At 38.5% G+C, this 23,306-nt stretch overlaps 2 protein-coding genes across 2 annotated transcripts in view; both read left to right on the top strand.

Annotated features, from left to right (window-relative positions):
• Positions 1-23,306, top strand: part of CalpA (calpain A) — a 105,569-nt gene that overhangs the window by 46,574 nt on the left and 35,689 nt on the right. Inside the window, exons 10-12 of the mRNA XM_089091691.1 lie at positions 497-657; positions 3,488-3,705; positions 6,420-6,462. Coding sequence (XP_088947817.1) covers positions 497-657; positions 3,488-3,705; positions 6,420-6,462 — 422 coding nt within the window. The remainder of the gene's footprint in view (positions 1-496; positions 658-3,487; positions 3,706-6,419; positions 6,463-23,306) is intronic.
• On the top strand, positions 17,394-19,871 carry LOC148949924 (uncharacterized). Its single transcript, XM_089091311.1, has 2 exons — positions 17,394-17,468; positions 18,335-19,871. Exons 1-2 carry the CDS (start codon positions 17,394-17,396, stop codon positions 19,331-19,333), a joined length of 1,074 nt encoding a protein of 357 aa, XP_088947437.1. The 3' UTR covers positions 19,334-19,871.

Below are 23,306 nucleotides of genomic sequence, written 5' to 3'. Positions count from 1 at the left end.
ACTATATGTGTGGTGATCTAAACGCTGAAGCCAATGCAGATCGTCAGTACTGCCCGGAAGTTCTAGGTCCACATGGTAAGGACAAGACGAGCGAAAATGGGGCACTCCTAGTCGACTTTGCACGAAGCAACGACTTGTTAATAGGTGGTAGTATCTTAGAGCGTAAAATGATTCACAAGTACACTTGGTTATCCCACGATGACCAAATGAACAGTGTAAATAAATTAAATACTCAAGATAAATTAAATAATAATAAATAAATTAAACAATAATAAATGTATTATCAATTAATTAATGAAATAAGAATAAATTCAAAATTAAAATAATTAAATCACAATAACAATTAAATTAATATAATTACAAATAAAAAATAAATTATTAATTTATAAATTACATTTATGTTAATTAATGACAATTTTGGGGGAGGGGAGTCCTAATGACGATTTTTCCCTGGGTCAAGAGAGACAAACTGCTAAAAAAAGCAAATCATTTTCAGAGACATTTTGGACCAATCCTCAATTCCGTATGACCCTTGAAGATTGCGATGAGGATGAAGACGACAAATGCACACTGATTGTCAGCCTCATGCAGAAAAACCGCAGATCTCAACGTAAAGCTGGACTGGACTTGCTTACAGTTGGATTTGCAATCTATTCGGTATGAGTTTAATCTCAAAAACATATGAAGTTAAATCCTCTTTTTAGTGTGGAATAAATTGGGTTGTGCAAGAAGGCTATGTAGGGCTGGAAGTCCCTCTCCTCCTGCCAATAATTTTCACTCCTTGTATGATAAGACAATGTAATTTTAACAAGAATAAATACTAAAATTTCAGTGTCAAAGTGATTTAAAGGGATGAATTACTTTCTTGTGGTTCATCACGTGAATCGTAGGTACTTAGGTTTTGAGAAAAGGACCTTACTTTTCTTTTGCCTAAAAGATTTAAAAATTTCTAACTTGGTTAAAAATTTACCAATTATTGATCTTCAGGAGGTAAAAATTTCAATTTCCACAAATTACCATTTTTACGCCAGTTTAGATAAATTATCAATTACCAATTTTTTGATATTAAGAAGGAAAAATTGTAACTACTCATTGCTAAATTACACCGGTACGGTGCTGTTTGAGAATGATTCTGCTAACTAGGGCTGGAAGTCCCTCTCCTCCTGCCAATCATTTTCACTCCTTGTATGATAAGACAATATAATTTAAACAAGAATGAATACTAAAATTTCAGTGTCAAAGTGATTTAAAGGGATGAATCGCTTTCGTGTGGTTCATCATATGAATCATAGTTTATATTTGTCGTGTCTTAAAGACACATCTTCTAAAGAAACGTCTAGGTATATAGGTCTTGAGCAAAGGACCTTACTTATTTTATAATTTTTTTTTCGCCTAAAATGTTTAAAAACTTCTTACTTGGTTAAAAATTTACCAATTTTTGATCTTAAGGAGGTAAAGTTTTCAATTTCCACAAATTACCATTTTTATACCAGTTTTGATAAATTATTCACCAAAATTAAGTGCAATTATGTAACCGTAATCGTGTTTTAGAGACACGTTTTTGATATTATCGATGCTTGACTTATTGAATTCCAAGACGAAATTCAAATTAAATTTTTCCTAGGTAGGACTAGGTCCATTGATATCAAGGACGATTTAGGGTCGAGTTCTATTGGACTTTAATTAAAAAAAAAAAACGACAAAAATGATACAAACACAGACGCAGTTCAATGAAATTGTACGTATTACTGAATTTACTAAAATGGCCGTTTTAAAGTGATCTACTACATTCTTTGCTAAAAATATTTAACCGACACTTTTTATTTAAACGATCCTGATGATGCATTTAAGCCATTGAACATGTGTTTCTTCAAATAAATCGTCTGCCTCTACATCTCCTGCCTTTACCAATCTTAGGGAATTTGTGCCATGTTCAAACCCTTACGATGATCTTACTGCTTATGGTGGTTTACTTTTTATTCTGAAAAATGGACTCTGAAAAAATTATTTAATTAATTTAATTTGATTTTATTCAATTTATTGAACTCATTTTATTCATAAAAGGCATTTTTTTTCTCTGGAAAATGACACAACTATAGACAGAACAAAATTAAATAAATGCCCATTTTAAAGTGCCCAGATTCCTCTCTTAGCAGTTTGCTAAAATAAAACATAAAGCAAAAAATTGCATGCTGCCAAATGGTCTGAGTAGCGCAGGTACTGATCTCCTTATCCTCTACCTTTGGCCGAGATAGCAATGCTTGGTTCGGGGAAGATCATCCGACGCTTCCCGTGTTTTTCCCCCAGATTTCTCCAGGTACCTATTTAGAGACGGGTTGATTCTGGCCGAGCTTAAAGAGTTACACCGCTGACCCCCGTTCCAAAAAAAATAGCCAACGACACCACGACTCGAACCTCTGTCCTCACGGACAAAGAATTTAAGGTCTAGCGCAGCAACCACTCAGACAGGACGGTGGTTCCTTGCTGAAAATACTTTAACGAGTCATTGGGCGCGTTTTTTTCAAATGCATTTTCAGCAAGTTTTAGCAGTTCACTTGTCTTAATAATTCTTAGAGAAATTAGTGCCAGATACAAAACGAAGCACGGAACTTGTTGTTTATAGCCCTTCATTTTTAATGTCATCTAACTCCAAAGTAACTTTTTCTTAAAGTCACTAACGGAGGGATTCGTCGGAGAACTGGCCAGCCGCTTATTTATGAAGGTGTAAAGAAGAAAAGAAGGAGCTATCTTGGACACGTCCTTCTCTTCAAGGAGCTAAGAATCCTGGAGCAATGGCAACCATGTGGAAGTCGACAGAAAGGGAAACTGGAAAATACACTCAGACGCGCTTACGACCGTGAAATTCAACGTGCGCATCCGTCACTCCGACCATAGGGGGGAATTTGTCCTCACTGCAACAAACGTGTGAGATGTCTACAGAGGCTTTGTCGATGTCGTATGCGCCACACTGTCCGAAAAAACTAATTTTTATTAAATTGAATTCTTAAGGATTAAGGAGGAACTAAATTCTTCGCATAAAAGTTGAAATACTAAAGCCATAAGTTAAAATTCTTAACTTATTTTCCTTCCTTTTCTGGACAAATCTAAAAATAGGTTGTTTTTAAGGAAACAATTCGATAGCTTCATGTCTCGGCTGGTCAATTTCGGAAAAAAAAGTTACTAACTTTTGCACCTTTCAAATAGCTAAACTTTTAAATAAAAAAAAAACAGTTAATATTTCTATTTAGAGCTTTTATAACCAGCTAAGGAATTAAGGACGAACTAAGTCTAAGATTAATTTCGATCTCTGTCTAAATGTTTGACAGGCATCTAAATTAAGATCAAGCTTTTTTTTAAATTTTTCTAGTTCTTTGGGATAGCCCAAGTAGTACCCATTGACCTGTTTAAAACGTTCAAAATCCAGAGAAGAATCTTTGATGCTTCTAAATGCTAAAAACAGTTAAAGAAAAAAAAAATTCTTTTATAGATAAATGATCCTGATAACGCACCCAAGCCATTGGACATGCGTTTTTTCAAATATAATGCGTCTGTAGCTAGATCGCCTGCCTTTATAAATCTCAGAGAAGTTTGTGCCAGATTCAAACTGCCACCTGGAACTTACTGCCTAGTGCCATCTACATTTGATCGTGGTGAAGAGGGCGAATTTATTATTAGAGTATTTACTGAAAAATCTAACTCAATGCAGTAAGTCTTTTCCTCTTGTTTTCTACTATTTAGGATTAATTCAAACTGGGCCATAAAATATATTACGCTGATGCTATATAGCTGCGCTAAAGTACTAAGTACATAAAAAAAGATTTTTTGCCCCTGCCCCCCCTCCACCCAGGGGTGGATCCAGGATTTTTTTTGGGGGGGGAGCGCAAAATAGGTTGATCCGATAAACTTGTGTTAGGAGCTAGTTTAATTACGGCAAACTTGCGTTAATTAAGTAAATTACACTACTTTAGACTACGTTAGGGGAGGAGCGCGCGCCCCCCTCGCCCCTCCCCTGGATCCGCCACTGCCTCCATCTTCTTTTGCCCCATACTCGGTCTATTCCTACTTGAAAGCCGGGATTTCTATGGGTTTTTTTGGTTGTTATGCAACTATTAACATTTTTTCGTTACGTAAATTCTCTCCGCTGTTGCTACAATTGAATCGCGAAAAGAGTCAAGCGGAAACTTTTCATGTTTACAAACAAGCGCAATCAAATGTTTGTAACATCCAATTTATTTGCAACTGATCATCGAGCGATACATCGGGTGATACAAACATCTTATTCATTCCATCTTATTGAGTAAATATAGGCTAGCGAGAATTTTGAAAAATTATGTAAAAAAAGAGTTTTTAAATCAGGAGAAAATAAGGATTCTGTTGATATGTCAATAGTCAACTAAAGGGATAAGTATAACAGAATAGGATAGCTTAACTGATCTCTAAAAAGATCTAATTACTTGAATTTTTTATCTTCAATAATATTAATATTTTTATTTATATAAATGCATAGCTCAGGCAGCGTTTGTCTTTTTGACAAACTCCATGATGATATATTTTTCGCTCATTTTTGGATGATTTTTCATACATGGTCCTTATTTTCGTACTGGCCCCTGCTAAGTGTAAAGTGCCCTGCTAAGTGCCCTGCTGGCCCCTGCTAAGTGTAAAACTACGTAACTGCATGAGGTCTTGTTCATTCAAAAATTGAGTTCCTTGGCTTTCCTAAAGTTTTTGCATATAAGAACTTGAAACCTTCGATATAGAGTTCTTTTTATAATTTGAATTTAATAGTATCAGTGTCATCTAGATGACCACCTTCTATTGGGGTTTTCCCCTTTTTTGTGCGATCATAACTTTTGATAAATAACTTCAAAATAGTCAATTTTGTGTATTTGGGATTGCTGTAAAAGAAAAAACAGATTATTTTGATTTATTTATTGATATCTAAGCATCTATTTTTGGGAGTTTCGGTTGTTCACAGTCCCAATTTTTTCTGCTTTTTCGATTAACCTGTTTTTGTATATTCAGAATCATTATCATATAAAAGTAACATTAAAAAATGTCATCGGGATAAGAAAAAAAAAACACACTAAAACTAGTAATGAACCACTAAGGGTGGCAAAACCCGGTGTCTGAAATTTTGTCGGAAGAGCTTCGCTTTAGGGTATGCCATGCTAACCCCAAGCGTCACCAATGTGGTACAATTGCACCGCTTTCGGTATGATTTAGGGGTCCTAGCACAATGAGGTACATTTGGGTATTTTGTGGTACAATCTATAATTTCTGGTACGTTTTGGTACATCTGGACTGTATTTACAGGATCAAGTTTTATTTTTTCTAAATTTTCGAAATTCCCAAAGTCACCTCTTAGGGATTCAAGCAAAAGAAAACGGTATTCGTTGATGTGACACACCTCATCAAAATTCCTCCAAATTTCCACAAAACTGATGAAAAATTTCCACAAATTTCAAGCTAATCATCATACGGGGAACAGCTCTCAAAATTGGTTTCAGAAAGAGGATGAAGATATTAGTCCTGGCTAAGTGGACGTGCGCTGGGTTGAGAATTCTTTGTCCAAGGGGCAGGGGTTCGATCCCTGGCGTGGCCAGTTATTTGGTTTGAGACATGGGTCAGTGTTGTGACTCTGTAAGCTTAGTCAGAGTCGACCCAGCTCTAAATGGGTACTTGGAGAAATCTGGGGACGGTAAGCAGGAAGGGTAGGTGAAAGCGCAGGATGACTGGCCCCTAGCCCCCCCCCCCCCCCATTGCACTTCTTGGCTGGAGTACCACGAAACGGAGATCAGCACCGCCGGTTTGGACCTTAAGGGTCTAGTGCCGCCATACTTACTTTTACTACTACTACCGAAGATATTAGTAAGAAAAAGCTATATTCTAGTTTTTATTTTGTCTGTGAAATGGAAGATAACCTGGAATGCAATAATTGTGCTACAAAAAATCTTTTGGGTACAATTTGGTCAGGAAACCGGTACAATTCATCTCAAAAGCATTGGCAACGCTGCTAAGCTCCTTGTTTTCTCTAAAGAGTATGTTTGTTTTCAAATTCTATGTTTCAAAATTGGTGAAGTAGAGGAGGCATGGTAGATAGGATGGTCAACGCAAATCTTTACTTGATTAAACTGGACATAGCTCATTATTTAAAACCTAAAAAGCTCTTTGATCAAAAAGTAGCTTCTTATGTAGACTTAAGATATGCTTTTCCAGACGCTGTATTAAAGAACTTTGTTTCCTTAAACGAAAAATGTTTGTATTTATAAAGCATCGTTCTTTCTAAAAGGGTAAAAGGGGTTGCTGTGCTCGGAAGCTAAAAAACAAAAGAAAAACCTGTTTCCTGGCCTTTCTGGAGGGTAAAGGTTTTGCTTTGCCCAGTATGGAAAGTCATTAAGTTATTCTTTTTTATTTTCCAGAGAGAATGACGCTGAACTAGGATACGATGATTCCGGTGAACAGGTATGTTCTCAAATTGATTTTAAATTGAATTTTAATTGCCACAAGCATGGCCGTAGCCAGAATTTTTTTTCGGGGGAGGGGCGTACAAAAAATATTCAAAACGCGCATAAATGTGGTTATATTCATCTTTGTTACGGAAAAACATTTTGGGTGGTAGGGGGGTGGGGTCTAAACCCCCCTACCCCCCCCCCCCTGAATACGGCCTTGATGACAAGCATCAGTTTCTCACAATGATCAAATGTTAATGTAATCGTAAATCGTAATCGTAATTTAATGTAAATTGATTAAGCAAAAGAATTTAAATTAAGCAAAAAATTACCATTTAAGTTGCTATATTTCCCCTCAAAACTAATGCCATTGTAATATTCTAATAATATTTTTCCCTATAGACTTATTGTTGTACTTAATGATATAAAAAATTATAAAAGGGGTTTTCATTTATCTATATTTTCCATTTTTACATAAATGTAACAGCTATATACATATAAAATGTAAAGTCTGTGTTACCAATGTATAAAGACCCAAAATGGAACCAATGAGCGTTAAATATTAAGGACGTATTTTTAAAGGAATTATAGTTAAATTTAGTTACCACTTTTAGTTATTGACACTTTTGCCACTTTTTTACCACTTGTTTATTTGCCACTCTTGAATAAGGGAGAATAAGTGAGATTACCGTTTTTTAGTTCGTCTTGAGAATTGTACTACAATTTCATTGGTTTATTTTGGTGAGGACAATCGTCAGGTTTTTTAGACAACCACATTATTTGTTAAGCGTATTATTGGGAAGCCAATAAACCTACCTTTTTTTTACCAGTGGTGGTTTTGGCCTCTCTTAACCCCGGGGCAAAATCTTGATTAGCATCTTGATTGAATCTTGAAATCTTGATAGGCAAAATCATTTTTATAAGCAAACCTGTTTTACTTTAGTAATTAAAATGGATAATTAATCAATCAAAGTTAGTTCACTGATTTTAGATCTAGCAGTTTCTGCCTATTTTGTCGAAGATTTTAGGCCAAATAATGAATTCACTGACCTTGTGATGGTCAGCGCCGGAATTTTCTTCACATGCCTGCGACACTTCAAGAAGTCGCAGCTCCGAGCCAGAAATTACTGGGAAATCCACACGAGTCCTAAAATATCTGGAGAGAACAGACCCCCTCCCTCTCTCCCCTTTGTTCTCATTCTGGGATTAGCTATCTTTCTTTTCTGTCAAAAATACCCACTAAAACCTTTTAAATTATCACGCCTGATATATATTTCACGTTTCTGGCAACATGAAGTTCAGTGGATTAGTCAAAATTGCCGCTTTAGATTATTAAACTTATTTTTTGCAACTCTAGCTGATTTTATATGGTCAAGTAAGCAGGTTTGGTGATATGAGTTAGCTTCACGTAGCTAAAGCTATCGCCAAAACGGATGTTCAAATAGCCTAATAGTACAGTCAATATAAGGTTTGACCGCAAACAAATTGCAACAAAAATGATTTTTACAACATCTTGTAGAGAAAAAAAAACCTGTACAACATATCAAAAGTTGAGAAACCTAGCGGGGTGAAAAATTAGTGTTTTTTAGCGTTTTGTGTTTTATTTTTCGTTTTTAAGACTAAATTTTCGATTTTCTCAAGGCTTAGAGTTTACTTCATGGGAAACACATTTCTGATGTAGTTTTATGTGCTGAACTCGAATATTACATCGGATTTAAGATACGGTGAACCAAAAGTGTTTCACATTCATCACCATTCACGAAGTTCGCGATTCTATTATAACATAGTCGTTTGACCACATTTCTTGAGTAGTTTTATGCGATGAACTCGAATATCACATCAGATCAAGGATATATTCAACCGACAGTGTTTCACATTCATCACCAAAAGGTTTCTTCAAAATAATCAATCATCTCATAATGTATTAACTGACTAAAATCACAGGTAACAAAAATCACATTGGTAAAAAGTAGGCAACTTTTCAAATTACTTGCGACATTCACTGGCGGTGTAGTTTGAAACTTCGTCGTCGAGATCGTCGATGAGATCTTCTGATTTGGGAGAATCATCACATTCTGCTCCCTGACAAGTTTTGCACGCGAGAGTGCAAGACATGCCGTTTCTGACACAAGTGCACCGAGCAGAGGTGCAGTTTAAACGGCAGGAACACTTAACAATCTTAAGAAGTTGGGGAGGTGCTGGGGGTAGGTCCGTCATCACAGGGTATAATGTACCATTTCGGTCCTTCCAGCCCTACTCTTGAGGGTCCAATTCTAGATTACGGTCGTCATTCCAGGCGTGTTCCTGAAAGTAAACTATAGCTGTGAAATGCTGCAGAGTTGGATGTGGGAGGTAGCTGCTCTGGGTGAACAAAAGCCGTTGCTGTGACGAGCTTTCTTTCGAAGAGCTGCTTTCGAAGCTCGTTCAGATTTCCCCCCTTCTTTCCACCATATATTATAAGAAGTGCGCCTTCTCCGGCTTCCTTGACTTCGATTTTTGTTGCTGCCTTCTTCATAAAGACCTTGGCAGATGCTCGAAAAATTTCATCTTCTATCACTTTTTTCAGGATAAGACCTTTTCCGATGTTGTGGACACGTGATGTAGAATCACACCCAAGGAATGCACGGGCAAAGAGGATCAGACCACATACTTCTTGGCCTAATCTTTTTTTCATTTCATGAACATCCCAGCACCTTCGCTCTTTATTTTTCTTTGGCTCTGGGGTGAAGTACACCTTGTTAGTGGAGACATCACAGTGGTAGCAGAGAAGGACCAGAAGATCCGTATCTTCTCCAATAACGGAAGTTACCTTTTTTTTAGCTGATTCGATAGCAGCTTTTACAATAGGCACGTCTGCATCACTGGGGGCTTGGACTACAAAATAGCCTTTTTGCCAGAGATGAACTGCAAGCGCACTAATGAACCTTGACTTGTTTTTCTTGTTCCCGAGAAATTTTTCTTTCTTAACTATCAGACGCATGTCGTTCGTGAAGAAAACCTCGCGAGCAATCGTTCGATTACGATACGAATGGACCATATCTTTGATGGAAGGTCCACTATCATACCCATCGAAAACAACAGTTGCGCCAGGGTACTTCCGCGAAATATGCAGAGAGTAGCTCTGTATGATACTCGCATACGTGTCATTTCTTATCCATGGGACTCGGTGCAATAGAGATCCGCCGTCAAGTACGTAGTGTGTCCCGTCGTTCAGCACATACGGAATTTCTTCGAGTTTGCATGCAAGTGCAATGGCTTTGGTGAATTCGGCCTTGTTCGGCACTCTCGGCATAAATGAGCTGTCAAACAGAGTAGCGGGATACGAACAAAGTTCATACCGGAAGCACACTGATTCAGGAAGTCTTGTCCTTTTGGCTAACGCAATGAAAAGTTGGAATAGCAAAGCTGAATCCAGTCGCTTGCAATCTCCTCCAGCTGTTTGCTTTGTTGTTATCTGGACTGCCTGTTCCTTTCTTCGGAAGACAAAATCCTTCGCCACTTTTCCAATCATAGCATCAAGGATTTTTAGCCCGACAGCCTTCGCACAGTCAACGTATGCAGATTCATATGCAGTCAAACCGGTAGCAATGCTTCTAAGCTGGGTATCCCCTCCGAATGGTGAGCCATTTTCAAAGTACGTGACCATCGCCTGCGTATCCTTGAAGTCTCGTTCTTGTCTGGGGCCTGCGTTCTCCTTGTGCTGCTCGCTTGTCCCATAGAGAATTTGCGTCAGATCTTCCATTAGAAGGTTAACAGCAGAGCAGGTTGGGCGTGCTAAAACCCACAGCGAACACTCTGGGTTTCGGTCATGCCCGTACCCCTAGTCAGTCCGCCTGCTGTTTTCAACGAGCGCATAAGCTCTTGTTCAATAACTAGATCCGTCGACAAGCCAGCCCAATAGCGATCAGATCGTCTGACGACGTGCATTCCTTGTTGGAATGAACTATGAACAGTAGGATGGGTTTCTTCAAGCTTCACCATCTTCTGAAGGTATATTCGGCACGATTTGGCATAGTTGTTGTGACCACAGGCCGCAAGAAAAGGTAGCATTTCAGACACAGACTTTAGGTGTAAGTCCCAAAGCCCCATCCGCTCAGTTTTGATGAAAGAACGAAGTATCCCAACCATATTCATAAGCTGAAACCACAGCTTTGAAGTTCTGTGCTGAGACAGATCAAGTATCTTCTGGTCGACGAAACCTTTGATCTGCTTGAGTGCAGGATTTTCTTCAATCTCCGTCATTGTTGCCTCTCCATTCATTAGCTTGCTGTATAGTGTTTTAAGGTCTGCAACTTCTTTGGTGCCTAACTTTGTTTCAGGTTCTGAACTGGGATCATCGTCAAGTAACTCGGAGAGCAGCACGGCATGTAGAGCACTATCAACTAGCAAGAGACCTCGAACAGCTCGTGAAATAGCCTTTCCACTTAGGAGATGGTGAACAGTGTTTGGGGCATATGCAAGTTCCAGGACTTCGCGGAGACCGGATCCTTCCATTGTGTATCCTTTGCATCCAATAAAGCTCATGGTTGTGTGAAACCCACCGAGTTTCAGAACTACTGCTGAGAGCTCACTTCCTGGTTCAGAAGCCTCAACCATTTTCATAGCTTTCCACCACAATGGCTGATCGAAGGTCACGACTGGGGCGAATCCATGGCGTTTAGCTTGGTCTGCGATGAACATCAAGGTAGAGTACACACAGGTGTCATCACTGGCAGACAGATCAATCATCGGGAGAAACTTTACAGACGCTTTCCCCGGATGGTTTCCAACCATGACAGTCTGAGGTGTCCCATTCCATCCCGGCCTTGGAGTCTTCAGATACCACGACGAAAGCCAAAGAGTATCGAGACTAGCACTGGGATCCAGTGCAGTGAAGTCAGGAATACGAACGTATCTGATTTTTGAAAGAACACTGTCGTCACATCTGACATGAAGCACATGGATTTTGTATGCGTCTCTCATGTCTGCCGCTGACGGACTTGTTCGGGGAATTTTCCTCGGCAAATACTTGGGCGCGGGGGTTATTGAGGCTATGATCCCCATGCCATGGAAGGTGTTCCTGCAGTCAATGGTGCAAATGTCATGGTCAACGTTGTCAGCGATGTGGTGGATGAATCCCTGAGACATCATTCCATCCAGGTCAGTTACTGCATGGACCGCTGAACTTCTTTCAAACATCGTTACTTCTGAGTATGAAGAACAAAGCCCAAGTGAGTTTAAATTGTCAATGAGCTATCGCGATGAAAAATGGTGGTGCATTTGGACACCAAGACCCAATTGCAATGGTGCGATCAGCACTCTCGGTCGTATTGCTTGGACAATGGCATGGCCGATCGTTGCAATTTTCAGATCTAAGCTATTCCCAACAAAACGTTCACGAAGCACAATTCTGAGACTGTCAGGTACAAATTCTAGAGCATCAGAAACTGATGACACCCTTTCCAAAAGGTCATAACTTTCTTTGTTCGTCGGAATATCTTTTACGTTGCTTTTCATCAGCTTGTCTGCAGCAATCAGAATTTGTTCTTTTTGCCCCTTCAAATCTCAAGATTTCGACTTGGCATAATACTGTTGCAGAATATCTGCCGCATTTTCTCTAAGAGTAACAGCATCTGGTTTGCCGTTTACAGTTGAAAAGACAATTCGAGATCCAAAGTGTTCGACGACCTTCTTCATGTAAACCTTACTGTAAGGTTCCAGATCTCCATACAGATTCTCGCGCATCTTTTCAACTAAGCCACTAATCGTTATTCGCTCCTCATCATTCACTTCTAAGCACACCACACCCTTTAAAAATGCTTCTGTTTTGACATCATCTTTTGGCCTGCCAGATCTCCTTTTCTTACGCTCAGGCTCGTTGCCACTTGCATCGAATTTGCTCGGAAGAGCACGCATTGTTCGAAAATTTTTTCTGCAGATCTGATGGTAAACTGCATCAGCTGCATGGAGATCTGACACTGTGCATATTCTGCGAAACACTTCGACTGCCCATTCGTCACTTCTCATTTCACAGATTTCTTTTAGTTTTTCATCAAAGTCGACTGTTCGGACGGAAAAGATCTCACGGTTTTTCCTGTGTGTGGCCGGAAAGTCGATTACCGTCCCACAAAAAAAGCAGCAGTCCTTAAACATGAATGTGGAAGTGCCAGATCTTAGAGCACACTTTTCGGACGAGAACTGTGCAAGCCACTCTTCTTTACGATTTTTGTTGTCCCTTTCGATGCAGAATCGGTGGTTGTAATTCCGTCTGCGAACGATGTGGGCTTTTTCTCCAACATTTGCAACGAGGGTGATTTTCCGCAAGCGACTGGACCCATTAATAGCGGCAGCCCCAGTCTCTGTGAGTGTAGTATACTCAGCTTCTTCGTCAATCTCTTTGAGACATATCAAACAGCGCTCGTTTTCAGTCGCCATAGACCTGGAATAGAAATACAGACAGAGGTTTAAACCTATGTTTGCAAAGTGCCATCTCGTCGTCTGATCATCTTATTAATCTTTACTCAGAAGATGACGCTGTACAAAAAAAAAATAAGAAAATGTCTGTAACCTTTTATTGTAATAGAAATTGGTTTCAGTTTAATTAGTTGTTTCTTACTATCAGCAGTAGGCTGTTCTACATTGTAAATAGAAAATTTACTCACCTACGCTGTACTCTCAAATTCACAAGATGCTATTCTGCAGGTCATAGTCTGCCTCCTTCGTTTGTCCGCCATTATTTTAAGGTTTTTTTTTAACGTCTTTGGTTCAAATGAAAATCCTTTTATCAATATTTCTTTTGATTCTTCCGTGAAAAATTATTTTCTTTTAATTTGTCGATTCTATGTGGGGGGCTCAGCCTCCCTTGTCTCCCAAGTTAATTATTCGCGTGATTTATTGATTATTAAATTTTATTATCTATTATTATTTGACTAGGCACAGATCAGATAAACATTTTCTCCTTAAAATTTTTATATAGAGCCTCTCTAACTACAATAGGCTACTTTTGTAGGCTAAATTACCCTGTCTCTTAGAAAACGCGGAATTCTTTAATTATCAGATTAACTGATAGGACCTTAACTTGCTGCCACCACTTAGTGGAGGTTCTTTGTGCGGAGTCACCACTTTTAAAGGCAAAATGGCACAAAGAGTTGCTATGCCACTTACTGGAGGGGGGACGGTCCCTCTTTGGCCCCAAATTAGTGGGGTTTCTACGGTTACTCCAACGGTTCCTTTATAATAACGTGATCGGGTGGTCTATGGCCACATTTAAAGCCAAAGTTTACCGATAAGATTTTCTAATTAACCCTTTAGTCTCGGCCTAAGCTGAAAAGTAAAATAGGTACATAGAAAAAAGTTCTTACTATATTCACACTCACAAGTATAAAATTACCTGAACTGAAAAAGGACAGATTCACCAAGCCCGCTAACCTCAGCACGTGGTGGGGGTTACTAGGGATGGTAAATGACTCTTTCTCGCCAATACCAGGACTACTAATATACCGGCCAATCTCCCTATCTGCGCAATTTTTCCCTCGTGGTCAATTAAATACGTACGCAGTTAAGAGGACGCAAAATGTCGTAAAAAAATAATAGGAAAATTAACATTTATTACTTAAAGAAGGAAAATAATGAAGGGGCCCAAAGAAATGAATCTGGGAGGGACATTTATCTGACAAAACTGGGACCAAGGGTTCCAACACCGACCTTAGCGAAATACGCTACGAAATTTTCCGCTAGATGGCCGTATATGCCGTTAAACCTTAATGACGACAATCTTAGAATGTACGGAACTTTCCAAAAATATAGTATTCAGTCGATAGGGCGACGTTATTCCTGACTTCATTCACCCCAAAGGACGAAAAAAGGGAAATATGGCCACGAAATACGAATTTCTTGTTTGGTGATGAATGTGAAACACTAATGGTGGGACATAACTTGAATCTAATGTGATATTCGAATTCAGCACACAAAACTAGTTCAGAAACATATCTCCCATGAAGTAAATGCTAAGCTCTAGGATAACGGAAAATTTCCGCTAAAACCACAAAAAACAAACGGAAAACGCTAAAAAACACTTATTTTGCACCCTGCTGGATTTCTCAACTTTTGATATGTTGTACAGTTTTGTTTTTCTCTACAAGATGGTGTAAAAATCATTTCTGTTGTAATTTGTTTGCGGTCGAGTCCTATTTGACGCTAGATTGACTGTACTATAACACCTTGTGATCGTTTGCTAGGCTAAAAGTTGCCACATCTATATTTATTATCGCTGTCACAAGGTGGCAGATATCATACATATGTTCTGGTTGTAAATTGTAACTTAATACAACCTTTAATCTAACCACATCCAGTTTCCAGTCAACTCAGTTAACCGCATCAGTTCGAGTATTCTCATTATTATTTCTATCGTAGTTCTCAATTGACTTTTCTTTTGAATGTATACGAAAGAGATGGATAGCCTGGGTTTAACTTACAAGATTGTGCCAAAACTTGAAATCAGTCTTACTACCTTTTTTTTTACTATATTTTTAATATTTTACTAAACAGAGGTGGTTTCAGAAGAGGGACAGAGGAGGCTCTTGCTCCGGGTGCAGAATTTCAAATAAATAATTTAATGGTTATAATCATTTTGTATTTTTACAATTCATTTTTATTAAAATAAAGTAGAATGTGCAGTTAATAAATGCAAACAATTAATAAATTGTTAATTAATTAATAGAATAAAGAAAAATAAAAAAAAATTAATTATTAAATAATTTGAATAATAAATTACTAATTAACTATTAGATTGAAAATAATTTTGTTAGTAAATGAAAATTTTGTAAAATTTTGCCAGAAAATTTTATGGGAGACAGGGAGAGGGGTCTAATTAAGATTTTGTCGTGGGCTCAAGAGAGGCCGAAACCACCACTGTTACTAAATCATGATGTGTGGATATGACGGCTAAGAATGCATTCACATTTGGGAATTTTTAGTGAATGCAGATTTCACCTGTACGTCGCGAGGCCTTTTTCCTCGGGAGGTGTCGACCGCTGAGGTAAACGCCAACAGGTAACTGACAGGGATGTGATATCTGCTGACGTGGCTTTGCGTGGCAGTGGGTTGTTAGTTTAGTTTTGTGCTGCCGGGTGTTTTTGATCGGTCAACTTCCGGTTCAAAACATGTATTCGTGTCACTTAGCTGGAAATATCCTTTATCAAGTATACCAAGCTCTCCACGCTAGCCAAGATAAAAATTCATCTTCTCCTACTTTTGTGAACAGAGTTCATTTGAAGGAATGAAAGGGGGGTTCACCTCTAGGTATAGCAGTATTCTCTAGCTAAAGGAGGATTTAAGGATGTGCATTGGAGTTAAGGTAGGGTGTTTTCATGGGTTTAGCTTCTGCTTGGTTTCCATATTGCATGAAGGAACATTTTGGGCACATCTTGCAGTTTTGCGCTTTTTTGATTTTGTTTTTGCATGAAGCGCTTTATTGTGAAGTAGTTAGCTGGTATTTGGTAGATATTGTTGAGTGCAATGCAGCAAAATGTGCATCGAGTTTTGGCTGTGTATTAGATTTAGAGCGCATGAGATTGTCGATGTTTGTAACGGCTTTGTTAATTTTGGGATTATAGGTAAATAGTTACCTGGGCTAAAAATTTCAATTTATTTATAATTTTGATTGTATAAAAATAAGCTACATGACTTAGTGGATGACTACATGAGAGAATATAGAAAAGCTACATGACTAATATGCCTTTTCGCGCTGCAAGATCATATTAACTACTTGGCTTACAAGAATATTTGTGTCAACTTGTTAAGACAAGGATGTGATCATCAGAGATTTCATTTTGGCACAAAAATAAAACTCTATAGTATTTACGGCATGAAGCAGATGTTAGCGATACCATTTTCCCCCCAAACTACTGGAGGTACAGAAGGATTTAACGGAAATCTGAGTACCTTGAAACTTGGTTTTGTAAAAGATGGCATAAATAGATGGGGTAAGTACCTTCCTTATGGTGTCTTGGAAATCCCATGATCAGTTATAGGTTTTTCGCCTTGTGGGTCCCTTTAGAGGGTCAATCCTAGAGGGGCACTGGATATGTTGAAGTTGTCTTGGGAAGAGGAGCTCAAGAAGAAAGATTAAGAATATATCGCGATCTTGTTATTCAGGCGCATGCTCAATTTGAAAAAAACAACAACAAATGTTTGGCTGGAGAAGTCAACCTCGAAGTGCAATCTCACGGAAGAGAGAAAGTCTGTCATCATCCTATTACATAAAGGCATCAATAAGCTGGAACTGATGTAGCGGGGAGATTAAAGAGTTCACAAAAGTCGAATAATTTTGGTTACATAGCCTAGCTGGAAGGTCTAGGAAGAAAACAGAGGTGTATCATGTAAACCATTAAATCGATTAAGTCAGGACTTAAGGACCGAGTCTACAGATGAAAGACATTCACTCTCCCATTGTCTCTTGATTTCAGCCTTGGTAACGAGATGATGCGGCACTAAAAGCTATGGACTTGGCTAGGTACGTGCAAGGCCCCAATAGGATCTTCAAGGGACCAACTGGCATAATTCTTTATCTGCAGATGTACTGAAGTACCACATTGTTGAGACAGACATGCTAGTTTTAACACACTGATAGCATATGAAGGAAGATATACCGGTGAAACTTCACCGTTGAAGATTCTACATTTGAAACACCGGTGAAGATTCTAAAAACAAAGCCCCAGACGATGAAGGAAGCATTTAATCGAATCCTAATTATGTTGGTCTTACAGCCATTTAACGTTGAATATGGGATGCGATTTGTCCCGGTATCGATGAATGCATTTGTTTTGTGGGGGTTACAGGGAAACCAATTTTATATCAAAAGAAGACTAGCATCCAATGCCTACGGCTAATGAACTGTTGCAGCCGGTTGATTCAACCTAATTTATTTTAACCTTAGACTTGAGGCAAGGATATTTATGGGTTGAAATGTATCCTGCAGATAGAGGTGATGCTGGTTTCATCGGGTCATTTTGGCTATATAAGCTCAAGTATACGTCGTTGGTTGGACATTTATGCCGACTTTATTTCAACGGTTAATGGACTGTGTCTTGAAGTGGTGATCCTATTTGGGGCATGTGAGCATGTGAGCAATGCAGTATAAGTCTTGTTGAGGATTGGGAAGTTGCTGATTTTACCTTGTACAATGTTAGACTGAGCATCTTGGTTATCACATTGGAAATGAAAGAATAGCCTCGATTACAGAATAGCGGAAGTTATACAAAATGCAGTTGTTCAAAAGAAAACGGTTATTTCTGGGTTTGGTCGGTTACAATTATTATTTCATCGCAAATTTCAAAGACATGGCTAAACCTCTGTCATGTTTAATAAGAAAATGAGTTCCAGATCCTATGACTTAGTGAAGCTTATAGTAAGGAGCATTTGAAACTTTTAAGGACGCCCTCTGCAGCAACCAGATAGATACTTCAGAACTCAGGTCTTTCATTTACTTTTCAAACATGTAGCTCGAATTAAGGAGCTGGTGTTGTATTTACGGTATTTTTATCTATGTTTTACTGCATCGTTGAATAAGAATGTTTGGGCATTTTGCATGCGGGTAAATAAGTGGATCATTGCCCCTTGCTATGGTTTAAGATTGTAAATGGATATGTTACCACTATTGTAATTGAATACTGTATAAGACCAAATAATCGCGCTTAGTGTTCTGGGTACAGTGTCTCTAAAAGTCTGAGTTTGAGATGAGAGCTCAACTAGGTACATCCAGTAGAAACGCTTGTGACATATGAAGGGTTTAATAAGTAGTTGCTGGATGGGTATCAAGCTAGTATGTGTACTGTGAGTAGGAAATTTTTAAATAGGCAGATTATTGAGTGTGACTATTTAATGTTAATTATTTTTATTGTATGTAGACAACCTTATTTTGGACAAAGAGATTGCCAACTAGACGGGAGCTGCTAGTTGCATTTGCAGCTCGGACCATCGCAGTGTTCAAGCATTCAGAGAAACCACGAGACCTTCCCCTTACCAAGTTTGGAGACCCACAGCCAGCGGTGATACCAGATCGGATAGTCATGGGGAATTCATTCGCAGGATTTATGATTTTTGAGAGGGATGATATAAATTGGCGGGTAGAGGTCCCAGAGAAGAGTCTCCTGAAATTACTCAGAGATCTCCACCTAAGCCAGAATCACCTAGAAGTGAACGAAATGTATCACCGAGTAAAAACCTATGTCGTCGCGCCAGGGATCAATCAGATGATTAGACAGGTGGTGAAAGAGTGCAAATGTAAGGTATGGAAGGGAGATTCCCTTCAGACAAATCATTTAGCCTCCCACCAGAAGGGTAACTTGGCCATGTTAGGTCACAATTCTCCTCCTCCTCCTCCTAAATCAGGCCCGTCAAGGCTAAAAAACAATTCTCGCCAAAAGCTCTCCAACCCAAAAAAACATTTACCCTCCCGTCAGGAGGGGAATGGGACTATGGCAGGCCGTAATCTTCCTCCTGCATCTATTTTGGACCCGTCGAGACCTAGGTATAATCCGCCCCTACAACCATCTCGTGGGAATATCCAAATTCGTGAACAGATGAAGGGGCCCTTCCATCCACCTTCGAATTTCCTCCAGATAACGACGACGCAACCATCCGTCCTCAACCGTGCAGTTACGCCATTATCGAGTCGTTCAACAGGCGCCACGGAAAGTCGTTATTCAAGCCTGCCCTGGCCTCCCTCGGCTACCTCCGTTGTCCCCCATTCTCTAGCAGGTTCTATCCCTCACCATTATTCCCGCCCAAGGGTTCCTTACTCTTATCCCTCATATCCTGGTATGCCAACAGCCCCCCATTCTTTCCAAATTAACCCCCAAGCTTCTCCTAAGAAACATGATGGGGGTAGAGGTCATTTACCCTGATACTAGTGTTAAGTATACCATCTTCCACGAGCCCCGTTTCTTCTTTACTTTCAGGCGAGACACTACAAGATAATTTCGTAAACTTCTTTGGCGATCAAGAGATCCCAGATTTGTTTTGGTCGAGGAGGGAATTGAATATCTTAATTTAATCCCAGAAACACAGGTGGCCTCAGTATCAGTGGCACTTATCATAGTAGTTATTCCTCAGCTAAGTAGAGACCCTAGTCCTATTGGTATAGTGGTCAGGAAGCCTGTTCGTTATTGAAGAGAGGAAGAATAGGGAAGACTGTGACAGGAAGGCTCATAAATATTTTTCTTTTTTGGGTTAAACTTGTATAGCGTGGTTGGGCGGACAGTTGAATTATTAAGTCACATTGTTGTTTTGATCATTCAAATTCTGGGGTGAAATATGTATTTTGTCCACGTAGCTGGTAGGACCTTTCTAAACAATGCTAAACCAGGTGGTTGAACCAGGTGGTTCTAAACGTGAAAAAGTGGTTCTCGTAGTTTCTTTGGAAAATAAGTTTTCTGCAAAACCACGCTAAATAATTTCTTAGACCACACTGCTTTTCCATTAAAAAAAAAAAAAATTTTAAACAAGAAAAACGGGTTTTAATTTTCTATAAAGCAGTGAAATACAAAACAATTAATTATGCACAAAAGCTCCGAATATTTGCATGGAAGTGTTTATTTAATATGTGAGTTTTGTTTCTTATTTATTTATATTTTTTCTTTTTTTTTTTTTTTTTTTGTTTTTTTTTTCTTTCTCTTTATGTGTTTAGTATTGTGATGTAAGTTAAGTTTTTTGTTTTTATTTATTTATTTATTTTATTTTTCCGTTGAGAAAGGCTCCCGGATGTGGGGCCGAAATATTAGGAGCTTTTTTGCATAATTAATTGTTTTGTATTTCACTGCTTTATAGAAAATTAAAACCCGTTTTTCTTGTTTAAAAATTTTTTTTGTTTTTAAACCACGCTAGTCAAGACAAACCCTTATCTTCTCCTATTTTTGTATCAGTTATCATAAAGACCAATAAACTGGATTAATTAGTTATTATTTTTTTTTCTCCTGTTTCTTAGGAAGTAACTAGAGTCCACTTGAAGGACGCTGTGCTGCAGTTAGGGAGTTTCTACTTTTAAGTGCGATGGTACTTTCAAGTTTAAGTAGGATGTTGGGAATTATAATGGGGTTGAGGCTGGGCATAGCTTTAGGTTAACTTCAGATTGGGCTCACCTACATATGTTTGGCCCCACACTCCCAACACCAGTGTAAAAGTGCAACAAAAGATTGAAGTAAAAATACATAACACGGCATTGGACTTCACAGTCCCTATCAGTGGTGCTGATCTCCGTTTCATGGCCATTAAGCCAGGAAGTGCAGTGGGGATTTGGTGACTAGCCATCCTGTGTTTTCGCACTCTGTTCGAGTTAATCTTTTCCAGATTTCTTCAGGTACCCTTTTAAGGACGGGTCGACTCTGGCTTGGCTAATAGAGTTACACCACTGATCTTGAAAATTCTGTACGTAAAAATCCAAAATGAAAATCTATAAGCAGGCTCGGGATAGTTTTTTCTTAGACACCCTCCTCTTCCCATATAAAACTCCCAAAAAGTCTCATTAGATAGATAGATGCACCTGTTCAACAAAAAATTAAAAAAACAAAAATAAATCTACCACCATATATGTAATGAACAGGTAAATATTTGAATGGTAAAAATGCATGGCAGGTAAATATTTGCTGTACCACCGTTGATAGCTACGACAACTTGCTTGGAAGGACCGTAGACGAGAAACTCAGTTTTCGAGGATTTGAGATCAGAGCAAATTGCATTTTGGAGATGTTGGAGATCATTCAGAGCAAACAAGGCCGTACCCAGAGGGGGGGGGGTTGAACCCCTCCCCTGAAATCTTTGTCTGGCTCGCAAAAACGTAACGAAAATGGATATAAACAAATTTTGTATGCGTTTTTTAAGTATTTTTGTGTAACCCACCTCCCTCCCCCGAATTTTTTTTTTTTAGTAAAACACCCTCCGAATAAAATCCTGGGTACGGCCTTGAGAGTAAATGTATAGGAATCTAGGGTATAGGACAGAAATCAGATGGGGAAAAAAATATCATTTGCTTCCCTATTCATCGTTCTTCAAAAATATTACAATCACTGCCATTGTAATTGAATCCCACCCCCCATAATTTAACAAGATGCAAATCCAAGCTTTGTTTCAAAAAATCGATGGATTTTTTTTCGAAAGAGAGAGAAGGATTTATTGAAAAAAAAACACATCAACAAAGAATTATTGCTACTTCCTAACCCCGCCCCCCCTAATTATATGCCAAACTTCGTGGATTTTCAGTATTTTTTAGGCTTGTTTCTCACCAAATTTTTCAAGCTGTCTTTATTTGGATTTTGAACTAAGTATTGGTGAGAAACAAGCCTAAAAAATACTGAAAATCCACTAAGTTCGGCATTTAATTGAGGGGGGGGGGACTAGGACGAAGTTAAATTGGGAGCAGTTGTAAAAATCAACAAAAAAGAAATTTTGCCCAAAAAATCTATTTCAAACGCCAAAGTAATGACCACTATAAAGCAAAATGACGAATAACCAAATAACACTCATTACTCGGTGAAAACCAAGGCAGAACAAAGTTCCATGTCCAATAAACAACACGAAAAAAAACATTTTGAGCTTTTCCTGAGGCATTCACCCCACACCGGCATAAATAATGAAAACCAGAAATCAAAAATGTTCTTTTCTGAAGGTGTAAAACGAGTGACATTTTTCAGCTGAGTCAGACAGTATGAGAGGAGGCCAGGGGATTAAAGTATCATCTAACTGATGACCTGAATAGAATTTCAGTGTTACCATAATCACGAAGATGGTATCATCACAGGCAACTGAAAGACTAGTTCTGAGGTTTGCAGAAACATCACCACGTAGTTCAAGAAAACAGGACACTTATGATAGAATATAAGGAGACTTCAAGTCAAATAATGACTTATTAACAAAACTGTTTGTTTCAAGTATACGGTTCCTTGCTTTGTAATACAACTTAGAAGGCGTTATAAGAAACGAAGAAAAGGAGACGTAAGACTGAATTAAACAATCGAACCAAAAATTTTAGAATCGATCCATAGAAAAAATAGTTTAAGTTTTCTAAGAATTCTAAAATTCCTTGATATTTTCATTTTAGTTAGACCTTTATATGATGCCTGAAGGAGATATTCATCTAGAAGAATATCTAGAAGAATCAAGTAGAAGAATTGCGCTATTTCTGCCATTGTTTCCCTTGTAAAAACAATTTCTGTCAAAATAGGTTCAAAATACGGATGAATGAAAACTTTGAGATAGACGGTCGGCTTAGTACTTAACAAGCTATGTGTATAATCTCAAAATCCTAGAGGTTCTGCGGCAGTGTGGTGGCAAATACGTCCCCAAACATAGATGCAGTTGGATACTTCTATATTTTTCTTTTGGGGACTGGGATAATAATATATAATAAATTTAATTTAGTGATTTGAATAAGTAGTGCCTAGAAGTACAGAAATTTTTAGGTTTTTTGGGGGGAAGGTGACAACTCCTAGTCTCGCAAGATCAGGTTCACCGAGTTTAAACTTTCTGATCAATGGAGAATTCCGAGGTGGCAAAAGAACCAAATATTTAGCGAACCAAACGAAAATGGTCCTTCAGAAAATCAGTTCGAGTAAACAGCTTCCAAAATGGGTCAATATACAAGATGTGAGAGAGGACTACAACATTGAAAAGTCTAGCTAATAGTAGGCGGATGAACATTCCTGCAATAATCTATACATAAGAAGTAGATATACGCCGTGTGAATATGGTCTATAAGCATAGATCGGGTGCGATGTAGCGAGGAGCAGTGCGTCCCGAGACTCATTTCATTGGGGGGGGGCGATCTTCGTAAATTCTACCTGATTTATGCCGAATTTTCTGCAGAAATCAAGAATTTTGCTAAAT

This window comes from Artemia sp. Qi Xiang Cuo, chromosome 7 (assembly GCF_049724085.1).
Source record: "Artemia sp. Qi Xiang Cuo chromosome 7, ASM4972408v1, whole genome shotgun sequence".
Taxonomy (NCBI): Eukaryota; Metazoa; Arthropoda; class Branchiopoda; order Anostraca; family Artemiidae; genus Artemia; species Artemia sp. Qi Xiang Cuo.
Note: the sequence above shows the minus strand (reverse complement) of the source record. Positions and strands in the feature narration are given on the sequence as shown.

Coding starts and splice junctions, on each gene's coding strand:
- LOC148949924 (XM_089091311.1), top strand. CDS start 17,394: ATGTATCCTGCAGATAGAGGTGATGCTGGTTTCATCGGGTCATTTTGG. Junction 17,469..18,334: donor AGCTCAAGTATACGTCGTTG/GTTGGACATTTA, acceptor TATTGTATGTAG/ACAACCTTATTTTGGACAAA.